Source organism: Hypanus sabinus, chromosome 1 (assembly GCF_030144855.1).
Source record: "Hypanus sabinus isolate sHypSab1 chromosome 1, sHypSab1.hap1, whole genome shotgun sequence".
NCBI lineage: Eukaryota > Metazoa > Chordata > Chondrichthyes > Myliobatiformes > Dasyatidae > Hypanus > Hypanus sabinus.
Window position 1 is genome coordinate 36,598,060 of NC_082706.1, and position 16,817 is coordinate 36,614,876.

The 16,817-nt window shown below is 50.2% G+C and overlaps 1 protein-coding gene across 2 annotated transcripts in view; it reads left to right on the forward strand.

Annotated features, from left to right (window-relative positions):
- LOC132392917 (actin filament-associated protein 1-like 2) overlaps nucleotides 1–16,817 on the forward strand; it is a 126,294-nt gene that overhangs the window by 46,714 nt on the left and 62,763 nt on the right. For both annotated transcript variants that reach the window (XM_059967513.1, XM_059967506.1), the window contains exons 2-4: nucleotides 646–795; nucleotides 5,464–5,547; nucleotides 5,813–5,901. In XM_059967513.1, coding sequence (XP_059823496.1) covers nucleotides 646–795; nucleotides 5,464–5,547; nucleotides 5,813–5,901 — 323 coding nt within the window. The remainder of the gene's footprint in view (nucleotides 1–645; nucleotides 796–5,463; nucleotides 5,548–5,812; nucleotides 5,902–16,817) is intronic.

The window sequence follows — 16,817 nt, forward strand, 5'->3', positions numbered from 1 at the left end:
GTGCTCTCGATTCCTCCCGCGTCCCAGGTACGTGCATGTTGGTGAGTTAATTAACCAGATGCGTAGGTGAGGGGATGGCTGGAGAGAGCTGACGAGAACAGGCGGGAAATCAGAAGGAGATGAGACTGATGTAAGATCGGCACAGAGACTGAATGGAGGCCTGTTTCCATCCTCTATATTCCTAACTCCAGATTACACCGAGCTGCTCAACAGCATGTGTCAAGGTGGCACCTGAACGGATTTTAGCATCCGTGGCCGATGTGGTAAATCTGAAGCAGGAGAGAGGGGTGGGGAAGTTTAGGTGAGGCTTCTGAAGCTCGGTAAGGCCCACCATCATTAGGGGTTTGACGTATCGAAGAGAAGGTACCGCTGATAGCTGAAAGGTAAGGCAGGTGGCAGACTGTTACGATGAAGATCAGGCAGTTGCTTCAGGGATCTGGTCCATAGGGCAATAAAGAATGAAAGGTTTGAGGAGGATTGTGCCCTGTAGGGCCCCATTATGGTCTGTAATTGTACTTTGAAATGAATGAGTGCTTGAGGACTTTTATGTCCTTCCCAACACAACTCCAGTAAAGCAGTAACTCTACCAAGTGATGAAGAGTTCGATCTCTCTCTCTCTCTCTCTCTCTCTCTCTCTCTCCACAGATCTGTCCCGGCTTTTCTCAGAGCTGCACTCGTTCCTCAAAGTGCTGGAGACGGAAAGCCTGAGTTGTGTCGCGGAGTCGAAGAAGGAGGCTGTGGCTGAGTTGCTCCAGGAGCTGAACAGAAGTCCGTGCACAGAACACTCCAGCTCCGGTGAGTGTTGTCCCTGGGTGATTGAGTGGTCAGGAGACTCCAGCTCCTGGTCCCTTTGTTTTCATGGTATTCCGGGGGCCTCGGGTCTGAGTTGGTTCTGGGTGGGACTTTGGTTTAGCACGTTAACCGCCGAATGGTGGGACCCTGCAGGTGGAGTGTGCTCGCTGGGGTCCTGACCTCAGTGCAGGAGCTGCAGTTACGCAAAGAGACATTACAAATGAACCAGGAGCCCCCATATTTGCTGCTAACACCTTCATAAAACTCCAGATCCCCCCCCCAACCCAATTGGCGGAACAACACACATTCAAAGTATGTCCGGGCCTTCCAGTTTGCCCTGACTGCTCCAGCCTTCAAATGAGCTGTCATCTCCGCCCCATTCCCTTACTCCATTAATTCTCAAAATAACCTCTGTGTAAACTGTCTGGGGTTGGTGATCCCAAAACCCAGGTCCTCTATGTGAGTTCGTTTCTTCTCACCTCAGCCCTGATTGGCTGGCCCCTCACCTCTGAACTTTGACCCCAGCCAGTGGAAATGACAGTCTCATATATATACTGCTAAACTCTTAAAGAATTTTTAAAAAGCCTGATGCTGGAAGTGGAAATGACAGTCTCATATATATACTGCTAAACTCTTAAAGAATTTTTAAAAAGCCTGATGCTGGAAATATAAAATATTAGGGAAAAAATGCTGCAAATGTCAGGCAGTATCTGTGGAGAGAGGAAGATAATTAAAGTTTCAGGTCAAAGACTTGATCATCGGTCTTGAGGACTTCAGTAAGTCAAACAGAATCATCCCTCATTTTCTCCAGACTGCAGGGTGTCTCAGCCTAGTCGGATTAATGTCCCATCTTTGGCACGTTCCCAGTCCTCGGAATTGATCTGTATTGAGAGAATTGCATAAGCGGGGCCTGAGCTGTTCACAACCCCCATCGTGTTCTGGAAGCCACCAGGCGGTAAAACAGTTGAAGCGGAATTTGTGAGCAGGGGAGATGGAGAGCCACAGGGATAGGAGAGAGGGGAATGGGAATGAATGGGATTTCCCCATGCACTGATGGGCTGAATGACTTCTGGTATCGGGATAAGTAAGCTGCCACACTCGGGGTGTGATGTCCCCAGGGCCCTTCGCAATAATGGTAAAGGTGCTCATCTTGTACGATAGTACTTCATTTTTAGGCAATTTCTCCATTTACCTTCTAACCACAGACATTCAGTGCTTCACATCCGGAACTCAGGCCTCACCCAGCACCGGTATATCCTTGGCATTAAAAAAAATTCCGACTCTGCTTTTGACATTGAAGCGGACGGTCTGGCGTTTCTTCCCGCGTTACTGCCCATCCTCCTGCAGTGAACACCAGTGCGCTGTGAAAAGCATCCTGCCCATGCTCACAGGAAACGGCAGGGCAGATCTCAGCAGCCAATCTGCTTTTCTATTGCAGTGCCTCAGTGAAGCCGCCAACGTAACCAAAGACCGCAACCACCCCCAGACCACCCGACTGCTCTCCTCCCCCACTGCGCTGAAGACCACAAGCCTGAAAGCATCTATCACAAAGCTCAAGGACAATTTCTATGCCACTGCTACCAGACTCTTGAACGGCTTTCTTGTACAATAAAATGGACTCTTAACCTCACAATCTACCTCGTTATGATCTTCCATGTTATCATTTATCTGCATTGCACTTTTTAGGTAGTTGTACACTTTATTCAGCATTGTTATTAAGGATGTAGAACAGTACAGCACAGTCAACCCTCAATCTTTTTCCAACCATCTAACCTACTCTAAGATCACTCTAACCCTTCTTACCTACATAACCCTCCAATTTTTTATCATCTATGTGCTTATCTAACAGTTTCTAAATGTCCCTAATGCAATATATCAGCATCTATCACCCCTCGTGGCCGGGCATTCTATGCATCACACTCTCTGTGTATAAAAACTCACCTCTGACATCCTCTCCCCACCCCCCCCACCCCATACTTTCCTCTAGTCATCTTAAAATTATACCACCTGATATTAGCCACTTAGAATCATAGAATTATTGAAAATTACAGCTCAGAAACAGGCCCTTTGGCCCATCTAGTATGTGCTGAGCTATTTAAGTTGCCTACTCCCATTGACCATAATCCTCCATGTCCCTATCCAAATTTCTCTTAAACATTGAAATCGAGCTTGCATGTAGCCCCTGTGCTGGCAGCTCATTCCACCCTCTCACGGCCCTCTGAGTTACCCCTTGAAGTTACCCCTTGTCCTGGAAAAATATCTCTGGCTATACAGTCGATCTACGCCTCTTTACACCTTGTACACCTCCATCAAGTCGCTTCTTATCTTCCACCGCTCCGCAGAAAAAACGCCCCAGCTCACTCAACCTGTCCTCATAAGGCCCACTCTCTAATCCTCGTAAATCTCCTCTTCACCCTCACTAAAACATCTACATCCTTTAATGAGGCGACCAAGATGGAATACACTACCTGAAGCTGAAAGGACAGGTTCTACCCCTCCGTTCAGACTCTCGAGTGGACCTCCTGTACAGTAAGATTGATTCTTAACCTTGGTATTGATATAGAACTGCAACATTACCTCACAGCTCTTGAATTCAATTCCCAGACATACCATACACCTTCTAACCACTCTGACATATTACATGGCAGCTTTTGGGGATGTGTCGATATAGACCCCAAGACCCCTCTGTTCCACCACGCTGTTAAGGATCATGCCACCGACCCTGTATTACTCTTTCAAATTCAGCCTTCCAAAGTGGATCGCTTGTGACCTCTCCGGGCTGGACTCCATCTGAAACTCACTCTGCGTCCTGTCGCTGTCCTGTTGTTATCTACAACGAACACCTACACTGCCCACCTCTCCACCAACTTTCATGTCATCTGCCAACTTACTAACCCACCCTTCCATTTCCTCATTCGAGTCATTTATAAAATTCACAAAGAGCAGGGCTCCCAGGACAGATTCCTGTGGGACATCGCTGGTCGCCAACCTCCAGGCTGAATGTGCTCCATCTGCTGCCAATCCTAAAACCACGCAGCCAGGTTTCCCTAGATCCCACACCTCTTGACTTTCTGAATGAACCTATCATGGGAAACCTAATGGAATGCTTTAGTAAAATTCATATTCACGACATCCACTGTTCTACCTTCATCTATGTGCTTTGTGGTATCCTCAAAGAATTCAGTCAGGCTTATGAGGCATAACTTTGCATAACAAAGCCCTAATCAGATTACGATTCTCCAAATGCTTAGATCCTATGACTAAGAATCCTCTCCAATAATTTGCCCACCACTGAAGTAAGATACACTGATCTGTAATTCCCAGGATTATCCCTACTCCCTTTCTTCAACAAAGGAATAACGTTTGCCACCTTCCAATCATCTTGTACTACCGTAGCGAGCGAGGACGCAAAAGTCATCGCCAAAGGCACAGAAATGGCTTCCTGCAGTAACCTGGGGTGTATCCTGAGGACTTATCAATCTCAAGCAGCAGGCACAAAATGCTGGAGGAACTCCATGGAAACGGACCAAGGGTCTCGACTCAAAACGTCGACTGTCTGTTCCTCTCTGTAGATGCTGCCTGACCTGCTGAGTTCCTCCAGCATTTTGTGTGTATTGCTTTAGAAAGCTTTGGGATTTTCCTTAATCATCCTTGCTAAGGCCTTCTCATGCCCTCTTCTGGCACGTGCTGTTGTTTTACTGTTTTCTGTCTCAGTACACTGTGTAATGATTTGATGTGTATGAACAATGTTCAGGGCGCTTGACTAACAAACTGCACGTAATGAAATTGTCGATGTAGAAAGTAAGCTCTGGGCTGAGAACCAGCTCCAGCACACCCTCACAGACCGAAAATGGTCCTTTCTTCCCCACTCTGTCTGCTCTCCAGTCAGCAACTGAACTTGATTAATAACCTCTCATGTTGGCTTTCTAGAAGTCCAAATACACCACTTTAATTTATTCTTCCTTAATTTTGTGCTAGTACCGCCCTCAAAACTCTTAACAGAATCGTCAAACTTTTCTTCCACAAGCCATTACTGACTGCCCAATCCCACGGTGGTCGGCTCAGCCTACGTCAGTATTTCTCTGCGGGCAAATCCTCACGCCAGCCGTCGACTGGACTGTGATTCCCTGTAGCCTGTCTCCCTCCTGGTCCGAACGTGTTTCCCCTCTACTCTAGGATCTGTGAAATTTTGGAAGTTACCAACAGTGCATCTGGCATCTCCAGGGCCACCTCCTCCCACCCCCGGGGTGGTCATCATGGGTCCTGTCAGAGCCTTCGAGAGGCTGGAGGAGCCCACCTGCATCATGTACAGCCACTAATTCCAAACTTTTAGAACATAGAGTGGCACAGGACCAGGCCTTTTGTCTCCCTTCGTGCTAACCATGATGTGAAATTAATCTAATCCCGTCTGCATGCGATCTGTATCCCTGTCTAAATGCCCCTCAGACACCACCACTGTGTCTGTCTCCACTCCCGCCTCGGCAACGTCTTCTAGGCACCACCACTCTCTGTATGAAATAAAGCCGCCTATTAAATCTCCCCTCCCGCCTTAGAAGCGATGCCCTCTGAGGTACTTGGAAGGGGAAACTTTGAGGAGGAGGTTGTTTACGAGTGCCCCTTAAAAAGCCGCCCAACCGCGAAAACAGACTAACGAGACCTGTGCCAATTTAGTTGCAGCTGAGGATGCCGACTACATGTTCATGAGCTGTGTCACACCGACTGAGAATCACTGGGAAACGCAGCTTCAGGAGAATGGTGAGTGATATTCCCATTCAGTAGAGACTGTTCGTTAAACCCGCTGAGACCCAGGGTTGGTCCCACGAGACAGTGAGCAGTCCTTGGCCCCTGACGATGCATGTTGTGTTTCAAAAGCAGGAAGCCTGCCCTGCTCTCAAGTAGGAATGAGTTACTTCCTCGCCCCCTTCCGATCTGTCCCCGCAACCCCCTCATTCGCCCTCCCCCACGTTTGGTGGTGTTGGTTAGGCCCTCGATGGTCCTTAACGATCCTGTCGTCCCACAGCAAAGGTCCGGAACGTGTTGGAAATCATCGAGGATCTGGAAGAAGTCCCGTCCAGCTACCTGGCGACGGATGAGTTTCAGATGAAAGTGGTAAGGTCAAAGTCCAGTGTGAGATTTGATTGCAGGCTGGGCATGAGGGCCGAGTCGCTGAATCCCGCGCAGACAAGAGGTGGGCTGCGAGCGAGGGAGGGAGGGGAAGCAGAAAATGTACCATGAGAGGTCCATCTCCTCGGTGTGGGGGGGCGTCTGCCGAGAAAGGCAGAAGCTTCGAAGCGGGTTTCTTCGGCACTGAAAGGGATGGTGTATTACGAGTCGGCCCTGATACCTGGCGTCTCGTGCATAGGCTGGGGAGCTGCAAGCCCCAGGCCCGGTGACCAACCCTTCTCTGAACTCATTGTGTGACGGGGTTCTGCTTGGGTATGCGGAGGTCTGACTCCTTGCTCTTCCCGGCCGGTGGGGGGGGTTGCCTTTGCCCTGCCCCAAGGGTCACCTCTGGCGAGGAACCGTGGACATGTCCAGCAGCGAGGACAGGTCTTCTCCTTCTCCGTCGGCTGGACGAAGCACCAAGAAGGTACTAGCTTCTTCCAGCTGGCATTTCTGGAGGAGGAAGTCGCCCTGAATTCAACAACAGGGGAAGATCGAAATCTGCAGCTGCTGGGACCCCGGGCTACAGACAGAGACTATAAAGATCGAGCAGCCTGGCCTGATGCCCTGGGGTACTCCTGGTGGGGGCGCCTGCTGATGACCATGAAGGGTGTCAGCACTTCTGAGGGCTACAGATGAGAAGAATACAAACAGGCTTTGCCCCTCAGGTTGGGTGAGGCTAGGACATAGCTTAAGGGTGAAAGATGAAAGATTTAAGCGGAACCTGAAGGGGACGTCTTCACTCTGAGGGTGGAATGAGCCGCCAGAGGAAGTAGTAGATGCAGGTACATGGATGGGGGGGGGGATGGGGCTAGGCCGAAGATCAGGTCAGCATGGACTAGATGGGCCAAAGGGCCTGTTTCTATGTTGTTACACAACTTTCAGCTCTGCGGCTCCTCACCAAGTGTAACAGCTCGTGACTGGACATTCACAGCACCAAAGGGCCAGGCAACGGCCATCTCCAGCAAGAGACAAGCTGAGCCCCTCACCAAATCCTCCACCATCAACACCACCACCGGCCAAAAAAACCAAACGCACCCGGCGCAAAGCACATGGAGTCCTGTGTTAAGGAGCTCAACTCCTGACTCGCAGGGGCCTTTCTCCAGAGGAGGGCAGCGGTCACTATCCCGAAGCTGCACCTGACTCAGCCACTGTTCTCTCTGACTCCCAAGAGCTGGCATGCAGTCAGAGAGTCAACCTATTTCCTTCTGCGTCAGATAGGTAACGGATAAAAGTAACATCTTCAGTAATACGGCTTGGGTGTTGCCTGCTTGCAGTGGCTATGGAACCGGGAAGCACCCTGGCGGTAACTGAAGAACTGCGCTCCAGACCCAGCCAAGCTGACGAAGGGTCTCGGCCCGAAACGTTGACTGCTCGTTTCCACGGATGCTGCCCGACCTGCTGAGTTCCTCCAGCGTGTTGCTTTGACCTCAGCATCTGCAGTGTACTTTGCGTTTACCAGCCGAGCTGGTTGTGTCCTCTTGTACAATATCCATTCTCTGACTGGCCAGTTGACGGGAGGTGTCACCAGCAGCACTGATTCTTCGAACAATTCGGGATTGGCAGGATTTAATGTGCTGCTGATCTGCTGAAGGCCTGGTGCAGAGCCGAGTGAGAGAAACTATCCGGCTGTGACTGAGCCTGCAATCAAACACCCAGGCCTTTAGTTTCCGCACACTGACTGTCTGGTAGGAGCTCATCTCCAGATAGAACGTCGACCACAGAACGATACAGCACGAGATCAGGCCCTCCAGCCAGAAATGTCTGTACTGACCATGGTAGCAGTTTAAACTATTTTCTTCTGCCTGCGCATGATCCATATCCCTCCAGGCCCCAGGGGCACAAGGGAGTACAGATGCCACAATCTGGAGCAACAAAGCAATTTGCTGGAGGAGCTCAGTGGGTCAAGCAGGGGGTTTGCTAGCTGGGAAGGAACTGGACAGGGGGATACAGGGTATGATGCGAAAGCAGGTGAAATCAATAGGTCCACCTGTTTGTGGATCGAGGTGAGAAATAGAAGTGAGAAGTGTGGCATTGGGGGTGCTGTCTAGTTGATGCTGTGGAGGGGAGGTCTCCTGGTGTTCTGAGATCTGGGGAGGGTGGCCTGCTCTTCACTGGAAGGGCCAGGGTCTGGGGGTGGTAGGAGGAAGTGCTGAGAGAGTTTTAGCCTGCCCTCTGCAAGGTAGAGGTTAGTCTGCCAGACTACAGCGATAATCCTTGTCTGATAACCTGCCCTTTCAAAATTCATATATGTTCTCTTTCTATTATATATGGAGATACCGTTAGATAGCTTATAGAATTATGCCCTCATATATAAAGTCATAGAAAAGTACAGCACAGAAACAGCCCATCTACCCTATGTGGAACCATTTAAACTGCCGACTCCCATTGACCTGCACTGGGACCCACAGCCCCTCCACACCCCTACTATCCATGTACATATCCAAACTCCCCTTACATGTTGAAATTGAACTCACATGTACCACTTGTGCTGACAGCTCGTTCTACACTCTTATGACCATCTGAGTGGAGAAGTTTCCCCTCATGTTCCCTTAAACTTTTAGCCTTTCACCCTTAACTCATGACCTCTGGTTGTAATCCCACCCAATCTCAGTGGAAAATGCCTGCTTGCATTTACCCTGTCTATACCCCTCATAATTTTGTATACCTAAGTCAAATCTCCTCTCAATCTTATACGTTCTAAGGAATAAAGTCCTAACATTTTCAACCTTTCCTTATAACTCGGATCTTGCAGTCTCGGCAACAGCCTTGTAAATTTTCTCTGCACTCTTTCAACCTTGTTTACATCTTTCCTGTAGGTTGGTAACCAAAGCAGCACACTATACTCCAAATTAGGCCTCACCAATGTCTTATACAACTTCAACATAACATCCCATCTCCTGTACTCAGTACATTGATTTATGAAGGCCAATGTGTCAAAAACTTTTCTTACAACCTTATCAACCTGCGACACCAACTTCAGTTAATGATGGGCCTGTATTCCCAGATGCCTTTGTTCTGCCACACTCCTCAGTGCCCTACCGTTCACTGTGTAAGACCAACCCCGGTTGGTCTACCAAAGTCCAACTCCTTGCATTTGTCTACAGTAAATTTCATCTGCTATTTTTCATCCCATTTTTCCAGCTGGTCCAGATCCCACTGCAAGTCCTGATACCCTCCTCACTGCCCACTACTCTCCCAATCTTGGTGTCAACTGCAAATTTACTGATCCAGTTAACCACATTATCATCCAGATCTTTGATATAGACGACAAACAGCAACGGACCCAGCACTGATCCCTGTGGCTTTCCACTAGTCACAGGCCTCCAGTTAGAGAGACATCCTTCAATTACCATCTCTGGCTTCTCCCGCAAAGCCAATGACTAATGCATTTTCCAACCTTATATTGAATGCCAAGTGAATGAATCTTCTTGACCAACTTCCAAGTGTGGGAACTTAGCCTTACTAAAGTCCATGTAGACAACATCCATTGCCTTGCCTTCATCCACCCTCCTGGCAACTTCCTTGAAAAGCTCTAAAAGACTAGTTAGACATGACCTACCACGCACAAAGCTATGCTGACTATCCAAATACTCATATATCCGGTCTCTCAGAATACCTACCAGTATCTTTCCCACTGCGATGTTAGGCTCACCGGTCTATAACTTCCTGATTTATTTATTTTTATTTATTGGGATTAAATGCAGAGTGGGTCCTTCTAACCCTTCGAGCCCTGCTGCCCAGCAAACCCCCGATTCAATACCAGCCTAAACACTGGACAAGTTCACAATTACCGATTAGCCTACCAACCGACACATCTTTGGAGTCTGGGAGGAAACTGGAGGAGCCAGAGCAGCCCCGCACGGTCACGGAGAGAATGCGCGAATAGGCGGCGGTGGGAAATGAACCCGACCGCTGTACTGACCACTGTGCTGCCCCGCAGCAGAACAGCATCAGCAATCCTCCGTACCTCTCCGGTCGCCTCGGATGATTTAAATATCTCTGGCAATTTCTGCCTCTCACAGTGTCCAAGGGAACACCTTGTCAGGTGCTGGGATTTATTCACCCTGAATCAACACCTCCTCCTGTCTAGGGTCCATGAAGTTGATGCCGCTTTGCCTCACCTTTATAGACTCTGTGTCCATCTCCCGAGTAAATACCAATGTAAAAAAATTATTTAAGATCTCTCCCATCTGCTTTGGTTCTACACATGAATTATCATTCTGATCTTCCAAAGGACCAACTTTGTCCCTTGCAATCCTTTTGCTCTGAACACATCTGCAGAATCCCTTAGGATTCTCCTTCACCCTGTCTTCCAGAGCAACCTCCTTTTAGCCCTCCTGATTTCTCTTTTAAGTATTCTCTTGGATTTCTTGTACTCCATTAGTACCCCATTTGTTCATACATGCCTATACTTGAAAAGCAATTTCTCTCTATTTTAATTTCTCATATCTCTTGAAAACCAAAAGTCCCAAATCCTGTTATCTTTACCTTTTATTCTGACAGCTACATACAAGCTTGGTATTCTCAAAATTTTATTTTGAGAGTTATAGATACATCTAATGTATATCTATAACTATCTACCTGTCTATCTTTGTATGAATATATATGAAATTCCAACAAGATTTATTTATATATAAAGCTTGTGTATTTTATTTATATATACTATACAGTACATTAGTGGTCACCAACCTTTTTAAGCCCAAGATCCCCTACCTCGGCCTTAGTGAGAGGCGAGATCGACCCCAGATCGATTAGTTACGTGCATGGACACCGGGACAGAAAAGACCGGAAGTAAAACCCCGCAACCCGGAAGTAGAAATAATGTATAAACACCAGGAGTACCCACCCTCTTTTGCACCGCGGACCGGCTGACGGGGGAGAGGGGTGTTAAACATGACAGGAATACAGCGATACTCGAAGTAATTTCGTTTTTGCGGCTTTCGGCATTTAGCTGCTGTCCCGCGCTGCTCACATTTTTCCGCTGAAAAACTCAGCCGGTTCGTCTTTAAGTGCAGGGTGCGTGGACTCAGGGTACTGAAGCAGTTTTCAGGGTTTCATTGCCTCATTAGACAGCCTCCCGGCCCAAACTCCAGCCTCTGCCCGCCTGCCACCAGACGCCTTGGCCAGGTGCGGCTGGTCGTGGGTGGGGTGAGAGGACAAGGTCAGGGCCGGAGGTCCCCGTGCTGGGGCCGCGGCGGTCGCAGTCCAGAGAGAGTGACAGGCCCACACCCACCCCTCTTGTAGGATCTATCGGCCAACAAAAGTTTGTTTCAGTAGATCGCAGCGAGGTAGCTGCTCTGCTACTTACGAAACCCTCAGCCCAAATTAGGTCGTCTGCGAATATTTTAGCCCTTGGTTCCCCACGAACATTCGGTGTGGAGAACAGGTTTAGAGGCGGCGCCCATCTGTCTGCGCTCCAGGCCAGTACCAACTGCACTTCCCGCCGGCCGCACTCCGGGCCAGTAACATCAGCGGTTCCCGCCGGCCGCACTCCGGGCCAGTAACATCGGCGGTTCCCGCCGGCCGCACTCCGGGCCAGTAACATCGGCGGTTCCCGCCGGCCGCACTCCGGGCCAGTAACATCGGCACTTCCCGCCGGCCGCACTCCGGGCCAGTAACATCGGTGGTTCCCGCCGGCCGCACTCCGGGCCAGTAACATCGGTGGTTCCCGCCGGCCGCACTCCGAGCCAGTAACATCGGCACTTCCCGCCGGCCGCACTCCGGGCCAGTAACATCGGTGGTTCTCGCCGGCCGCACTCCGGGCCAGTAACATCGGTGGTTCTCGCCGGCTGCACTCCGGGCCAGTAACATCGGCGGTTCTCGCCGGCCGCACTCCGGGCCAGTAACATCGGTGGTTCCCTCCGGCCGCACTCCGGGCCAGTAACATCGGCGGTTCTCGCCGGCCGCACTCCGGGCCAGTAACATCGGTGGTTCTCTCCGGCCGCACTACGGGCCAGTAACATCGGTGGTTCCCGCCGGCCGCACTCCGGGCCAGTAACATCGGTGGTTCTCGCCGGCTGCACTCCGGGCCAGTAACATCGATGGTTCCTGCCGGCCGCACTCCGGGCCAGTAACATCGGTGGTTCCCGCCAGCCGCACTCCGGGCCAGTAACATCGGTGGTTCCCGCCGGCTGCACTCCGGGCCAGTAGCATCGGTGGTTCCCGCCGGCCGCACTCCGGGCCAGTAACATCGGCGGTTCTCGCCGGCCGCACTCCGGGCCAGTAACATCGGTGGTTCCCGCCGGCCGCACTCCGGGCCAGTAACATCAGCGGTTCCCGCCGGCCGCACTCCGGGCCAGTATCATTGGTGGTTCCCGCCGGCCGCACTCCGGGCCAGTAACATCGGCGGTTCCCGCCGGCCGCACTCCGGGCCAGTAACATCAGCGGTTCCCGCCGGCCGCACTCCGGGCCAGTATCATTGGTGGTTCCCGCCGGCCGCACTCCGGGCCAGTATCATTGGTGGTTCCCGCCGGCCGCACTCCGGGCCAGTATCATTGGTGGTTCTCGCCGGCCGCACTCCGGGCCAGTAACATCAGCGGTTCCCGCCGGCCGCACTCCGGGCCAGTATCATTGGTGGTTCCCGCCGGCCGCACTCCGGGCCAGTATCATTGGTGGTTCTCGCCGGCCGCACTCCGGGCCAGTAACATCAGCGGTTCCCGCCGGCCGCACTCCGGGCCAGTATCATTGGTGGTTCTCGCCGGCCGCACTACGGGCCAGTAACATCGGTGGTTCTCGCCGGCCGCACTCCGGGCCAGTAACATCGGTGGTTCTCGCCGGCCGCACTCCGGGCCAGTAACATCGGTGGTTCTCGCCGGCCGCACTCCGGGCCAGTAACATCGGTGGTTCTCGCCGGCCGCACTCCGGGCCAGTAACATCGGCGGTTCTCGCCGGCCGCACTCCGGGCCAGTAACATCGGCGGTTCCCGCCGGCCGCACTCCGGGCCAGTAACGTTGGCGGTTCTCGCCGGCCGCACTCCGGGCCAGTAGCATCGGTGGTTCCCGCCGGCCGCACTCCAGGCCAGTAACGTTGGCGGTTCTCGCCGGCCGCGCGAGGTGAACTCTGGCGCGAGGGTGTTACTGCGTTTAGGCGATTGATGACCTTGTGTAGGTTCAAGTTCAACAGTGGGCGTGACAGGGAATAAGGGAAGGTGCAGCTGACTCCTATCGTTTCCTTGCGGCCCGGTGGTTGGGGACCACTGAAGTACACTGTGTAGTGTGTGACGAGGGAGCTACACACATGCGCACTGAGCAGAAAGAACGGAACTAAGACCCCGCAACCCGGAAACAATCTCTCAAAATTATTTGTGTATTTATTTTTCTTTTTTTTTTCGGGATCTACTGGGAAAGTCTCAAAGATCAACCAGTTGATTGCGATCGACGGGTTGGCAATCATTACAGTACATGCTTGAATATTATATGTGAACATGCAAACAATTGCAAAATAAATTTTCATTAAAGGAAACTGTTGACCAGGTGATGCATCAGCATTGGCTGCATTCTGGTTCAAGGACAGTCTACAGTCTTTATATGTTCACGTATTGGCCCTTCTCCATTTCTCTTTTCCCCTTTCCCCTCTCCCCTCTCCTCTCTCCCCCTCGTCTCTCTGCTCTCTCCCTCCCCTTTTTCCCTCTTTCCTTTTCCCCGCTTCCCACTTCCCCTCTTCCCTTTCCCCCGTTCCCTGTCCCCCTCCCATTCCCCTTCCCCTGCGGGTGCAGTAGAAAGCCCCTGTGGTTCTGGCCCGGACCGATGATGGAGCTGATGCAGAAACTCAGCTTTCTGTCTGTATCCCACGGGGCCACTGCATCCAACAACCAGCGAGTAGAGTAGGTCACAGCCTGTGCCGCCCTGTTCAAATCCACTCCACTCTGTGTCCTCTCCAATGAGGCTTTGGGAGGGTGTAAACATGTGTTTCTGTTATCAGCCTTTGTGTGTTGGAATTACGGCAGGGATGATGAACTCAGTCTGCAGATTATTGAAACACAGAAACACAGTGCCCTTCTATCTTTCTGTGTCAATGAAGCCTTTCTGTCATTAAACACAGAGGAGACCTTTGTTTATCTGGGAGGATGAGGTCCCCATTCAGGAAGGATGAGGTCACTGCAACTCATTTCCCAGTCTCATTTGTTAAACGGCGCAGAAACAGGCCATTTGGCCCACCTCCTCCATGCTAACCTACTGCACTCATCTTCCTTATCAAACACTGGGTCTGAAGCTTCCTGTGCCTTGATGATTCCCAGTAGCCAGCTGGCTGCAGAGCCTTTCCGAGAATCAAAATGTCGCGTTGAAGCCGAGACGAACCTCTACATCTGAAATCCCAGTGAGATTTCAAGGCCTATGGGGTAACCAGGCATTCAAAAGTTATCCAAATTAGCACCGTCTTATATGATGTGAAAGTTTTTGTTTAGTGGCAGCGGTACAGTGCACAGACGTATAAATTACTGTCAATTACTGAGTAAATAAATAGTCTGATAATGAACGGGTAATGAGGTAGTGTTTGCGGATCTGTTGGGTGGAGGGGAAGAAGCACAGGCTGCGCATGTGTATTCTCTCTCTCTCACTCACACTCAAACACACACACGCAGAGTCACAATAACCTCACGCCCAGCGCACACACCACACTGCACACGCAGACCCCGCGTGCAAACTGTGCACATACACATTGCAAGCCTACACACCACAACTATGTACAGTATATGCACACACATGCATGCTAAATGTTCAGAGGAGATGTGTGGGGCAAGCTTTTTATACGGAGAGTGGAGTGGGCCTGGATATGCTGTCGAGGGGGGTATTGGAGGCAGATAAGATAGGGATGATGAAGATTTTTTTAGGCACGTGAATGTGTAGGGAATGGAGGGGATACAGATATTGTGTCAGCAGAAGGGATTCACTTAGTTGGGCATTTAATTGATAATTACCGTTCATAGTTCAGCACCACATCGTGGCCCAAAGGGCTTGTCCCTGTACTGTTCTCGTCTGCGTTCTACGTTGAGAAGGCAATCATTTTGTGAAAGGTTCTGTGACCCGTGAACTGAAGGGCTGCCGCTCAAAAGCACAGCTCAAAAAATTTTGGAAAGATAGCTTTATAGTGAATTTTATAAAGAAATTTGATTAGAGATGGTTTCCATTGGGGATCAGCCAAAGTTAGGGGTCTAATTTTGATGTAATTAATCCAATAGATACGTGTTTTAACCATGATCTGCTCAGGATGTGAAGCTGCCTTCTACCTCATGGAATATTTGAAGTAAACAGAAAATGCTTAAGGGAAAAAATTGTAATTGGGTGGTGTCGATGTGAGAAGAAATATTACTCCTAGGTTTCTCATCTAAGCAGGAAACCCTTGTTAGTTTTTTTATAACCTTGAATGTTCTAAATTGTATAGGTCTTCATTCCCAAGCATAGTGCCATGTTACTATCATTTCAAAGCCTTGATAATAAAGTCTATTGAGTGTTTATTAAATTTTTTTTTCAAGCACAGCTCAAAATGGGCCGAGGAGCCTCAGCGGATGATCCGTGTGGTTCCCTATCCAAAGTGCGGCATTCCCAAAGGAAGTGCCTTCCAGCAGTCCTTGGGATGCCACCTTTCTGAACGCTGAGCCGTACTGTCTATCGTGACCACAGACGTACACACGTAGCTGGAAACCTTCCTCTATAAAGAGGCTTCTGAAAATTGGGAAGCATAGGTTTCGGGGAGGGGGCTTGGAGGCGGGACCGCAGAGGAATTCTTTCATCCAGATCACACTGCCTGTGGCGGCACTTACTCTCATAACAGTTAGGGAGTGTCCAGATGTGTATTTGAATTGTCCGTGGAATTGGAATTGGTTTATCACATGATACAGTGGCTCTTTGACCAGCTATGTTGCAACCAGACTAATTAAACTAGTAACTAAATGCCTAACTAAACGAATTCCTTCTGCCTATACTATATCAGTATCTCTCCATTTGTTGCTCATTCATGTGCCCGTACAAGAGCCTCTTGAACGCAGCTATTGTGTTTGCCTCCACTTCCACCCCAGGCAGCACGTTCCAGATACCCACATGCCCCACAAATCTCATTTGAACTTACCCCCACCTTCACCTTAAATGTATTCCCTCTGGAATAAGACATTTCGACCCTGGTAGAAAGATACCGACTGTCTATTCTGTGGCCTTCCGTCATCTTATAAACTTTTATCAGAACTCCTTCAGCCTCTGTCGCTCCAGGGGAAACAACTCAAGTTTGTTCAACCTCTCCTTAATCCAGGCGGCACCCTGGTAACCCTCTCTGTACCCTCTCCGATAATGGGGCAACCATATTTCAATGCTGCGCTTCAGGTGAAACTTACAAGCTGCAACTCTTGAACTAAGTGCCTCAACAAATAAAAGCAAGCATGCTATACACATTATTATTACCATGTCAGGCTGCTCCCCCCGTGCAGTCGGGAGAGTTACATCGATGGCGAAGGAAGCTGCAGCCTGAGCAGTGATCGGTAACCCTGAGGAGCTGTTGCTGAAAGCTCTACTGTCTCTAACCAGTTGTCAACCACAGTATTTGCTTTTCCAGATGAAAGCGTTTAATCTTCAAAAGGGGCTCGGAAACTCTCAAGAGAAGGCGAACGCCCTGTTTATAAACACTGCCTGCTTCCTCAGCCTGGGTTCTGATGCTGCACTGATGCTATCAGGCGCAGGAAATCAATAATACTTAATGTCTGGACAACTTGCAGCCAAACAAGGAACACCCACATAAACAGAGAACATATCAAAGGCCATTAGAGCCACCAAACGTTAATCACTCTGACCCCGTAATGACTAGAAGCTTCGCATTCCACATCCCGACTGCTCTGTGATAGGGGGCAGATTGTTGGTGATAAAGGTTCAAAA